This window comes from Triticum urartu, chromosome 2A, assembly GCF_056163025.1.
Source record: "Triticum urartu cultivar PI428250 chromosome 2A, HENAU_Tu73, whole genome shotgun sequence".
Classification (NCBI taxonomy): Eukaryota; Viridiplantae; Streptophyta; class Magnoliopsida; order Poales; family Poaceae; genus Triticum; species Triticum urartu.
Window position 1 is genome coordinate 110,272,484 of NC_141874.1, and position 12,395 is coordinate 110,284,878.

At 46.5% G+C, this 12,395-nt stretch overlaps 1 protein-coding gene and 1 non-coding gene across 2 annotated transcripts; both read right to left on the reverse strand.

Moving 5' to 3' along the window:
• Window positions 1-635: 635 nt before the first annotated feature.
• On the reverse strand, window positions 636-4,818 carry LOC125531219 (pectin acetylesterase 2). The gene is made up of 12 exons (XM_087543407.1): window positions 4,203-4,818; window positions 3,266-3,348; window positions 3,029-3,158; window positions 2,811-2,884; window positions 2,490-2,576; window positions 2,278-2,402; window positions 2,071-2,131; window positions 1,852-1,905; window positions 1,698-1,775; window positions 1,508-1,613; window positions 1,276-1,421; window positions 636-1,085 (listed from the first exon to the last, which is right to left on the reverse strand). The coding sequence occupies exons 1-12, from the start codon at window positions 4,378-4,380 to the stop codon at window positions 966-968; spliced, it is 1,242 nt and encodes a 413-aa protein (XP_087399533.1). The 5' UTR covers window positions 4,381-4,818; the 3' UTR covers window positions 636-965.
• A 3,501-nt stretch (window positions 4,819-8,319) lies between these two features.
• On the reverse strand, window positions 8,320-8,391 carry TRNAH-GUG (transfer RNA histidin (anticodon GUG)). The gene has a single exon. It is a non-coding gene; the product is annotated as a tRNA-His (tRNA).
• Window positions 8,392-12,395: the final 4,004 nt, after the last annotated feature.

The window sequence follows — 12,395 nt, forward strand, 5'->3', positions numbered from 1 at the left end:
TTTTCCACTGTCACTTAGCTCTGGTATGATGCTCCCAAGCTGAATGAATTGATTGAATGCTTGAGTAGAAAGGGGGCATATGAAAGTGTTCAGTCCAATCATCAGAAGCACAAAATCTTTCGATGGATAGAGAATCATCAATGGCATAAGAATGCTCTGGTTTGTCCAGTGATCACAGTGCAAGAGCTGGCTTCTTTAAATTCAGGTAATAAGGCCAGATGTGCCCTCCACCGCCTTCCAGTTTCTCCAAAGGAGTGCTTGTGTGATAGTATCTTTGTTCAGAAACTTGAACAATTTTTTCATCAACAGAGTTGTCGTGAACAAAAATATCCAGGATGTCAAGACCACTTTGCTGTTTTGGTTTGTTCCAGGCTATGAGTGTTGTGCCATTGTCTTCCATACCATAGTTTGTGACAAAAAAATTCTCAAATATTTATTGAGTTGAGCTGTTACTCCAGTAGGGAGTGCCAAGGTGCACATGAAGAATATAGGCAGAGAACTGTAATAAACTCGAGCTCATTTTTTTAGACTCAAGAGCATTGTAGTAGTACTATTACTTAAGCAACATGGTTGCAGTCATGCTGAGTACAGTCCGGTTGCAGTTTTCAGCAGTTCACGAGCAGCCAATATGCCTCTGAACTAAGCACATTATTCATAATTTCATATTACCACATTCAATACATGAACATGTAAGGTTATACACCAGTGTGGTTCAAATATTCAGATACATCGAGGGAGTAGCAATTGGCAATGGAAAGAATCGACGATATATGAAACTAAAATAACGCAGAGGACCTCATCGCGTTTGCATGTGAGGCCCTGCCCTATCATATCTGAGGCGATGGACGCCGGGCAAGCCACCAACTTGCACCCATCTTCTTCTATCTATACCTTCCTTTTTTCGGTTGTACCCACTCGCTGGGTTTTCAGCACTTCAGCTGCTGGTATCAAAGGATATGATCGTATTAGAGATGCCTCCCTTTGAACACAAGGTGATGGCACGTGCCGTCACAAGGGTACGCGCAGTCGGTGTACTTGGCGTTGCCCCTCTCGAAGAACCAGTCACCGACCGCTTCTGCGATTCTCTGCACGTCGAAAAGCATGAGAGGAAGTTTCATCAGGCTAACCACCAGCTCACTTTTCATGCAATTGACAAGGAATAAATAGTCTGGCATGTTCATCTCAATCGTCCTTGTGTGCATCCAATGATCTCAAAACCAGGAGTGTTCTCCCTTCTACTGTCTAAAACAAACTTGCGTCTCATTGTGTGCATACCTTGTTGCCAAGACGAGGAGAGTTGCTTGAGTACCATGTATCCTGTCTCTCGCTCTGGCAGTGGGCGAAACAAGAGTTGATAAACACCCCATTCTGCCCTGACCCAGAGAAACCCTTCACAGCGTTAAGCATTTCATTCCTGAAGCCTGCATTATACATAGGGAGATCATTCAATCTACTCTTTCGCTGACAGATTACGGCTCAGAAGATCTGACAAGGCAGCGAAGTATACCATTTAAAAACTGAAGCTGATTGCTATTGCAAGAGGCGTAATTCTGCTTGCAACTTTGCCATAGACCCCGGGGATCAGCCGTTCTGGGAGCCAAACTCTCTTGAAGCTGGAAAAATACAAGGAAAATTTGTTTCAGTTCCTCTCAGTCTCGTATCTCTTAAATCAGAGGGTTAAAATGCATGATAAGCACCTGCCACACGTCGTAAGCAGTGTTCAAGATAAAAGTCGGAGTTTGAATATTTGGCAACACGTTCTGCGGGAAAAAGCACTGTAGGGAGAAGCAGTTAGAAAAACGTTTGCAAACATAAAATATGTCACATGTAGTAGGATGGTTGTCTTCTTACTGAGGTTTTATCCATGTGAGAGGTACAAGACCGAGGCAAGCTTCTTCCAGAACCCTGTATTTTTGTGAATTTTAACAACATCAGCAAAATGAAGATATTGTGGTTGGCACATGAATACTCTAAGATCTGTCAGAACCAGTCCTACAGGTAGAAAAGCATAGTACCAAGAAAGAGTTATCATAAAGTATTCAGAAAAATACTTCTGAGAGCGGCAGATACCTGCAATCTCACAATGCCATTGAATAAGTCTCTCATTTCTCGACGACCAGCAATATCAACACTGCAAATGGCAATAGAATTATATCACCTTAACATGCCATTGAAGTGGACTGGAAATAGAAGTGCTCTTCCTGACAGCAGCAAAGAAATAAGGCACAAAATGTAACAACGATAATATGAAAGCAGAGCTTCATTATGTGCACATACGAGTCAAGGAACATTCCAGCATCAGCGAGGCACTTGACTCTGGTATTTGATGGAAACATTCCACGGAACTCATCACAGTGAAGTATGGCAGAAGCACCCCCAGCAGAGCATCCCGAAAGAAGGGCCTGGTGGTATCAAGTTGCATCAGGTAAACAAAAATGATTTGCCAAAAGCTAATTACAAAAATGATTTAACTATGGAGGGACCAATACCTGGCTAGCAGAACGCATTCCTTGGGCCATCAAGTCATCGATAGCAGCCTGCCAAATACGCTGACCTCGGAAATAAAGGCCTGAAGCCTGAAGAAAGAAAGTTCAGAAATGGATCGAATTAGTTCAGTAACATAGCAGAGATACCATATACATTTATTTCTTTTTGTAGAATGGATTATCTGTTATGTAGTGCAAGACTACAGAAAAGGATTGTAATGTGATGGAATAACCAATGTACATGTTTTTTTTCTTGGGAATTGTTCAAATGAAAAAGGGTCCATCACTTGTCAAGTAAAATGCAGAGCTATGATTTGCACTAACCGCGTCAGCCCCATCACCGGTGAAGGATCCACCATCACAATACCGAACCTTCACTCTGTTCCAGTTGTAGAAATCTAAGAGACAAGAAAACAGCATTACAATTCCTCAAACGGAAATAGGAGCAGAGTGTCAACAGTTATATTCCTCTTTTGGACAAAAAAGGAGTACTACTACTAAACTACACAAGACAAGTTCACGACAACTGTTTAGAAGAATACCAGGATTTTCTTCAGGCCTGTTACTCATTATGCCTGTAAACTGGAGTTGCCTCTCCATGTGGTTTGATGACCCACGCCGACTGCCCTTGCGGAACACGCAGCTTTTAACATCATTGCACCATCCTCCACCCTGGAATTCGATTTGGTATCACCATCAGCTAAGGCATTTACAATCCGTAGTGCAATTCAAACTTATCGCTCAGTCCACATGTATGTGAGTCATGGAGTATTACTCACCTCCAGATTGACAAGCCAATTGTTTGACCCTGATCCAGATCCCCGGTGTAGGTGGTAACCCGGTAAACTTCCATCCAAGCATACTGTAAGGCAATGTCATGGAAGTAAGCATCAGTATATTTAGCAGCCCACCATGCAATAAGCATACTCAAATTCTGGTATAAATGGAAAGAATTGCTCCTGAAGCACAAAATATTTCAACAACCATATTGCTTCTAAAATCCAAAGCAGTTATCGGTAACCAGAGTCTTATTTGGTTAATTTTACACAAACAGAATCATCACAGCACACATTCATAAAGCAGCACCGCCCTAAGAAGACTTCAAATCTTGAGAAATTTCCTGCTTGGTGTTTCTGTCGGCTGCCCAAGTATTTAGGACCTCTGATATATTTGGAATGGTGAACAAGCAATCATGCACGGTTAGCTTACACAATTCACAGCCAACAGTTGGCAATGAGCCCCCCACCCCCCGAATTAGGTGAGGAGAATACATCATGGGCACCACCAGCAAGGCAAGGCAAGGCTAGATCCACATGCATATATTTATCTAGATCCGCACATGGCACATGGCACATGCTACTTATGCCAAACAATCGTACTACAAGGATAAGACTGCATGATCACTCAATCAACATAGCTCCTAAGTGGCTACTGAAGAGGAGAAAAATAGTAGAACATGAGCCATCACAATCCCTCTATGGCAATAGCAATCAGATCAGAAAAATGGTTACTCTGACCGACCAGGGTCAACACAGCAGAGACCCGCATCATGCGGCTCACTGGGCCAATCTACGGCAAGCATGTGACATGGACAATAAAAAACCGATCTTTGCAACAACAAGAAAGAATATTACTACCGGCAAAAAAAAATATTACAGTACTACTCTACTAGCATACGGAGGAACAATTCTGGGAGAGGGGGATTTAATTAGTTACCGGCTCCCTTGGCGGCCGCGGACTGGATGAGAGTGAGGGCGACGAAGGCGCCGTTGCTGCCGCTGCCGGAGTTGGCATTGGTGGAGTAGACCTGCGTGCCGTTCGACCACGGCTCGGAGCCGCGCGCAGCTCCCACCAAGGACCCGAGAACCACAGCAAGAAGGACCCAGGAACCCATGGCTCCCTGCCCTTCCGAGCTCTCTCCGTCCCGACGGGGGAGGCGAGCGAGGCCTGGGGCTGGGAGAGGAATGGATCTGGAAGAGGGAGAAGGGATCGTGGCGGAAGTGGCCAAAGCAAGGAAGGAACTTATACGCGGAGCGGAGGCCGGCCGAGCGCAAGTGCAAGCGCAGCTGGCTGGCAATGGCTGCTGCTGACAAAACTAAAGAAAGAAAGAAAAGGCAGCCAGCCGCTTCCGGAGATTCGGCGCTGCGATGCGATGTGCTGCTGCTGTACTGTGGCCGGTTTAGTGTAAACGCGGAGGTATTACGGTCGGGAGGCAAAGCATCTCGGATGCTGCGGCCTGCCTGCAGGAGGAAGAAGAAAAAGGTGTGGGACTGACGGTGGAGCTCGGAAGGGGGTGAAAAGCTCAGCTCAGGTCAGGCAAACTGTGATTGCATTCACTGCTGGCTTTTGGGGGCCCTTGCTTTTGGCGGAACGAGATCCTCTAACATCACGAAGGGATGTTAGGAAAGTTACAGTAACCTGACATCCCTTCTTCATATTCATATGATTATGGCTAAAATAATTTAAATTAATTTGTAAATTACAAATCTACTGCATACATTTACAAAAATTACATACAAACAAAATTGTGGTGCAATAAAATCAAGCTCATATTTATTTTTCTATGAACAGTAACTTTCTACAGTACATATTGCTACAGTAACCATGACATCCCTTCTCTGTTTTGCGCTGAATTTACACTGTAGCTTCGTGACATCCCTTCGTGATGTTAGAGGATACGTTCCCGCCTTTGGCTGGCTCGGTTGCAGGCAGCTCAGCTGTGTGCGGGACCGACGGCGGGCATCCGGGCAGCTGGAGTTTTTATTTATTTATGGGAGGACGCGCAAATTCGGAAGAGTGCGTTTGGGATGTTCCGCTGGTAAAATCACACATTTAACATGGGCCTAGTACTGAAACTCTTGAAGATGCAACACGTACAGAAATGAAAGCATGGCCTCCTCTTCTTTCGTAAACAAGATATGAAATCGTTATGCTCGTAAATCCCTTTATTATCGGTCGCATTTGTCCCTTTTTTGTACTACTGCACAGCAAATTGACCTGTCCCTTCCCGGCTTCCCGCCCGAAAAAGAGAAGGGGAATTGAAGATGCCCAGACCAGGGTCTCATGCGGCAGTCAGAGTCCACTGCTGGCACTAGTTAAACAAACCAGGATGACTGATGATCTGATTAACTACTGCACTGATGGCGACGGAGACGCCGCGGATCCTCTGTCGCCACAGCAATGCAGCCCTTGCGTGTGGCCGGCGAATGGAAAAAAATGTAAACCCTCCTTGCACGTCAGAATATCTTGATTGGACCGGACCGGTTTGGACTTGTAGGAACCAGACCACGCACCGGTTCCGTCGCCAAACGAAACGGGAAGGAGAAGGACCACCGCCATTTTTGTTCCGTTGGTTGCCGCAACTTGCCACGCCGAATTTGGCTCACTCGCTGCATGCATCCACGTACTACGTGCGTACGTCGTACGTGCGCTCCATAATCCGTCCATGGAAAACGAGACCTCGCCCGCTCTTGTAACCAACCGGCACGGCCACGTGCCCTGGAGCCGCAGCTTGGCAGGGTTCTCCCAGCTTAAACCAGCACCCATGTTGATAGTAAATTCGAAAAAAAAACAGAAAATTTTGAAAATATATATATAATTTGGGACAAGGCGCGCCGCATGGATCTTGCATCACAGGTCAAAGAACTGTTCGGTGAGCGCAACCGAGAGGCCTCCTTGCAAATTGATGTGTCGTATCCAATCAATATTGGCCATAGCCTTGGCGACGCAGATGTTGGTGCGCTTGGAGAGGGCGGAGAAGATGTCCGGTGCGGTGTCCGTCGGCTTTTGTCCATGGAGCCATGGAGAGTGTCAAAAACTTGTCTTACTGCCATCGACAATGGTGATCGTTCACGCGATATAGAATAAGTCTTTGTCCCCATCGTCACAAGGGATTTCGGGCCAACCCAAGCAAACCAAAGCTAACGGAGCCTAAAAGGGCGAGAGAACTTGTCGAGTTTGAGGATGGCCAAGCCACCCAGGTTGGTAGGGCGACAAACTGTTCTCCAGTTAGCCTTGCAGTATGAGACTTGATCGGACTTCGGTGGCACGTCAAGCGTGGTCAAATGGTAAACCACAAGGGATGCTAAGGCAGACTTCATAAGGGTGGATCGACCTACCGTGTTGATGTTGTTACGATGATAAGGGTGGAGGGAGCTTGGCCGGCATTTTGTCCACAAGAAATTGGCAATCAGACTCCAGAATATATGGAGGATGTAGATTTAGAGTCTAAAACAGCACAAAACTCCGAAATCTCATCTAAACCCATTTTAGAGGCTGCAGTTTTGAGGAAATAGGCCGAAATTGAGACGCGGTGTTTCTGAGCTCGAGCTCAAATGAGCTCAGGTAAACACTAAAATCCAAATGTTTTGAGTGCTCATAAAATTTCATCGTGGAATGACATTTGTAGAAGTCGTGGAAATAAGATCGATGCTCCAAAATTGCTATTTTCAAAAGCATTTGGAGTGTTAAAACAGAGCCGCACGCGCCGGATCACATGGTTCTCCAAATAAACTACGCACGCACCACTCCGATGAACAAGTGATCACATGACGATGTCTTGGACATACATGCTTCGAAGCCATTGCCAAACCTCGAATCTTCCCGCGTGATAATCCAAGAACGGGGGAGTTTTTGTAGCATTGGTCATTGGATCTTGCTCGCGAGATTAGGTTGGATCTGGATACGCCCTCCCCATCTACCTACCCATGCAGCAGCCTGCAGGGGTCAGAGGCTGAAATTAAACCGCAAGCATGCGTGCATGTTCTGGTGTCCGCCGGTTAATCAATGGTGATTTGGTAGAGGCTCGGGCCATGCTAAGTTCAGGCAGAAAGATTAACAATGTCCGGAGCAGGACCACGCACGCGCCGGAGACTTGAAGCGGCCACCGCGAGGCGATCGCGTTCATGGATCGTGAGGATGCGCGCGGCGGCGGCGGTGACATGATGAGATCTGCCGAGCTGGAGCACGGGCGGGACGCTGCACCTCACCGCCGATCGGAGCTGCCGACGCGGCCATGCGGTGCATGGACAGGCACAGCTTGCGCACGAACCGGCAGCGGCAGCACTGCGCGACGAGGTGGGGAACAATGGAGCGTGACTGGCAGCTGGCTCAGACCGCGTTTTCCGTGCCTCCGTGGGGCCGCACTGTCGCCGGGAAACTTCATGGAAAACAGGGATGGAAGACAGAAAAAAATATGCCCCCAAAAAAAGAGGGGGAGTGGGGAGGAACTGTTTGTGTATGTCGGACCGAAAAGTCGTCTAGAAGGCCTTTTTCATGGCCTGCCGTGAACTGGGCCAGAACAGCAGCGGGAGCAAGTATAGTGCGGCTTTCATGGCCTGCCGTGAACTGGGCCAGAACAGCAGCGGGAGCAAGTATAGTGCGGCTTTCATGGCCTGCCGTGAACTGGGCCAGAACAGCAGCGGGAGCAAGTATAGTGCGGCTTTCATGGCCTGCCGTGAACTGGGCCAGAACAGCAGCGGGAGCAAGTATAGTGCGGCTTTCATGGCCTGCCGTGAACTGGGCCAGAACAGCAGCGGGAGCAAGTATAGTGCGGCTTTCATGGCCTGCCGTGAACTGGGCCAGAACAGCAGCGGGAGCAAGTATAGTGCGGCTTTCATGGCCTGCCGTGAACTGGGCCAGAACAGCAGCGGGAGCAAGTATAGTGCGGCTTTCATGGCCTGCCGTGAACTGGGCCAGAACAGCAGCGGGAGCAAGTATAGTGCGGCTTTCATGGCCTGCCGTGAACTGGGCCAGAACAGCAGCGGGAGCAAGTATAGTGCGGCCCATAGCAGGACAGAATAAAACGGAAAATACAGAGATAAAAAAGATGGAGTGTGGCTGCTGGGATTCGAGCCCAGGTCTCCACGGCCACAACGTGGAATTCTCACCACTAAACTACAGCCACAACTTTTGTTTGCCTCCTAGACGCTAGTGTAGATATCTGGGTGCAGTGCTTACTCGTTTCTACATAAAACATCATCGCCTTGCAGTTTAAAGTCCTTTTGTCACTTCAAAAGGGCCATAGCAGCCATACAATATTACTCTATTTTGACTTTTATACAGTGTTATTCCTATAGGACGGTGTTCTTATACCTCATAAATTCCTTGAACAAAGCGTCTATGCTTCTTGTCTAACAAAGATTTAATCGATCAACTGAGAGCAAAGTTGGATCTGATCAGACTAAACTGGTTCGTGTTGTATTTACCACGTAGGAGACTCCTCAACAAAAGTGTCCCTTTCTGGCAGCTTTTTTTTTTCCAACCGGGCTCACGCCCCTTTTCATTAACTGTCTAACAAAAATGTACTGTACATAGTTCACAAATAGTATATACTGAAGACAGTGACAAATATGAGAAGGGAAAGGGAAGGAGTGAGTTGGAGCATTAGCAGAAACCTATTGTGAGTGCTCGATTTCAAAACACCTACTATAGGGTAGAAAGCTGCCAACAACATAACACATAAAGTCTACTGCAACCAACTAAATCTACCAACAAGCATCAAACCCAGTCGTTGAAACCAAAATGATAGGATGAAGAAGATCTCCATTTTGTCTTCAAGTATTCATCAAGCTTTGGATCATCAACCTTCTCAGCGCTTCAGCACGACCAACCAATGATGTTGCAACTCTAATCACATTCTCTACACTAGTCTAGAATGGAGCACGATCATTGACCTTTAGCAAACCCGTCTACTGCATAAAACAACGCAAAGTGAACACAACCTCCAAAGGTACATCAAACAATATGTCCATCGAAGGTTGCTTTCTTACAAGTGCACCAAATTACCAACATATAGGAACAAGACACATCATGTAAAATTTCTTCCCTCACCGAAGAAAATGATGAAACCAGGCAAAGCTAGTAGGGGCAACACGAGGCCCCCAAAACAATGCCCAAGATACTCCGAAAAAAACCAACCATTTGAACATGTGAAAAATAAATGATTTTTCACATAGTCATTTTTTGTTCTCCAATCAATGGCCGCCGCAGTATATATGAAAACAAGGTTGTCATGGGCACCTTCTGTGGCAGCAACTTGAGACCTTGACCACGATGCCGCGAAGGAGGAAGTGATGCAGCGGGCGGGAAATGAGTCGTTGGTCGACGAACGGCGTGTGAGTGCTGGACAAAAACCACTAATACACATTGAAGTGTATGACTGCATTTCCTTACCTTTTCCCAACCAAACAAGGAATATTATATACTTACTCTAACAGAAAAACTAACGAAAATTGTTTTTTCTTGAAAATCCTCCGCAAACTGGTTTTCTAAAATCTCATTATAATTAGTGATATCCAAACAACCGCTTAGAGCGACAAATAGCCCACTTAAGCATATGGTAAGCTCTCTTCTTTTACCTTTTTGGGAAAAAAATGCCTTCCACGTTTGTCCTTTTTTTCTTGAATGAAAGCTTTGATGAGCATAAATATGGACATAAAGTAAGTGGATCCCATAAAGGCTGGCATTAATCAATATGATCCTAGCACCAGAGGATGCAGAACTAGCAGCCCGTGCATCAAACTTCTTAACTAATTTGGCATTCAAAAAATCCCAATCTATATTTTTCAAGGTTGATAATGTAAGAGGAACACTCCCAAATATTTCATGGGAAAGTTTCCATGTGGCAACCAAACAAGTTAGCATATAAAGTGTGAGAACTTCCCCATCGCGTGCTGCTCCGGTAGCCAGCGACCACCACAAACCTCAGCGGCTAATCCGTCCTTGACACCTACTGTTCGAATCCCCTCGCTTTCTCTCTCCCCACGATTTCCTCCATCTTTGCCCTGCTTAGACCTGTCCTCAGGCCACTTCACTTGGCGGTACTATTTCAACGAGTAGAGTAGTAGTGGAACCACTAATGATCGTATGTATTTTTCTTGAGAAACACTGGTTACAACGCAGATGCACACACGCTCACACCACCACACACACACGCGCACACTCAAACAACGCCTACAGAAGATCGAGCCAAATATACAGAGCTTTAAAATTGACAAAGTCATCACCGACGCCTCACTATCGACTGAAACGCCGCCTCCCACTGAAAGAATAATCCACATTAATGAGGAACCAATGCATCAATCATTGGATTTGATCTGTGTTGGCTTGAGGCACACCATCCTCATAACCATCCAACCACTAGTTGGTTCTCGGTTTTTTGTCTGTCTATTAATGAGGACCGATTTTTTGAAGTGCTAATAGAGAAAACATGCATTTATTTTCCTCGCCACCACAAAAATCACTTCACCAACCCTCCTACACCCTGCAGCACATGCTTCTTTTTCTTTTTTGTACAACAGGTAAAGGATCAACACAAGCAAAACTCCTTAATCAAACTCAATAGGTAAATGATCGTAAAAGGCTACTACTACTCTACCACCATCAAGGTCACTACTATAACTGTCGATGGAGCAATGATCATCATCATTTGCATTGCGGGGATGTTACTGTTCTTCTGGGGGCTCGGCCTTAGGAAGAAACGCCAGTCTCTTAGCCGGCTGCCATCACACACATTAGAATCTCGACATCCAAGGTCTCAGCTAGCAGAAACCACCCATACTCAGAATGTTCTCTTACCATCGACCAGATAAGGCGGCGATGGGGTGCACCCCGTGGAGTGGCATGCGGTCGAGCTTTGTGTGGGAGGCTGGTGAGGGAGCCCCTGGACACGAGCTCGGGACCAAAGATGCCTATCCTCTCGCCACTAATGCCTATGGGACATGCCCGATCCATTCATGCCCTTCATGTGCTCCCTCTCTGTAACACCCACGATGCGGCTATATCTCTCACGTGTCGGGGCACGACTTAGAGGCATAACCGCATGGTAGGCATGTCGCAAGAGGGGTAATCTTTACACATCCCATGTACTGAATAAGAAAGGGATAAAGAGTCGGCTTACAATCGTCACTTCACACAATACATAAATATAGCATACATCATCCAGAATACAATCAAGGTCCAACTACGGTACCAAAATAAAGAAAGACAACCCCAAATGCTAGATCCCCGATCGCCCCAACTGGTCTCCTCTACTGATCATGCGGAAAAGAAACATAATAATGACCCGAATCCTCGTCGAACTCCCACTTGAGTTCGGTAGCGTCCCCTGCACTGGCATCATCGGCACCTGCATCTGTTTGGAAGTATCTGTGAGTCACGGGGACTCAGCAATCTCACACCCTCGCGATCAAGACTATTTAAGCTTAAAGGAAGGAAAGGGATAGTGAGGTGGATCTGCAGCAAGCACTAGCATATATGGTGGCTAACTTACGCAAAAGAGAGCGAGAAGAGAAGCAAAGCACGGTCGAGAAGCTAATAGTGATCAAGAAGTGATCCTGAAGCTACTTACGTTCAAGCATAACACATGACTGTGTTCTCTTCCCGGACTCCACCGAAAAGAGACCATCACAGCTACACACGCGGTTGATTTATTTTAATTAAGTTAAGTGTCAAGTTTTCTACAACCGGATATTAACAAATTCCCATCTGCCCATAACCGCGGGCACGGCTTTCGAAAGTTCAAACCATGAAGGGGTGTCCCAACTTAGCCCATCACAAGCTCTCACGGTCAACGAAGGATATTCCTTCTCCCAGGAAGACCCGATCAGACTCGGAATCCCGGTTACAAGACATTTCGACAATGGTAAAACAAGACCAGCAAAGCCACCCGAATGTGCCGACAAATCCCGATAGGAGCTGCACATATCTCGTTCTCCGGGCACACCGGATAAGCAATCCGTACAACTAAAACCAAACCTCAAGTTTCCCCGAGGTGGCGCTGCAAGGGGATCTAGTTTGGACCAACACTCAGAGGAGCACTGGCCCGTGGGTTTAAAATAAAGATGACCCTTGAGTCCGCGGAACCCAGAGGAAAAAGGCTTAGGTGGCAAATTGTAAAACCAAGGTTGG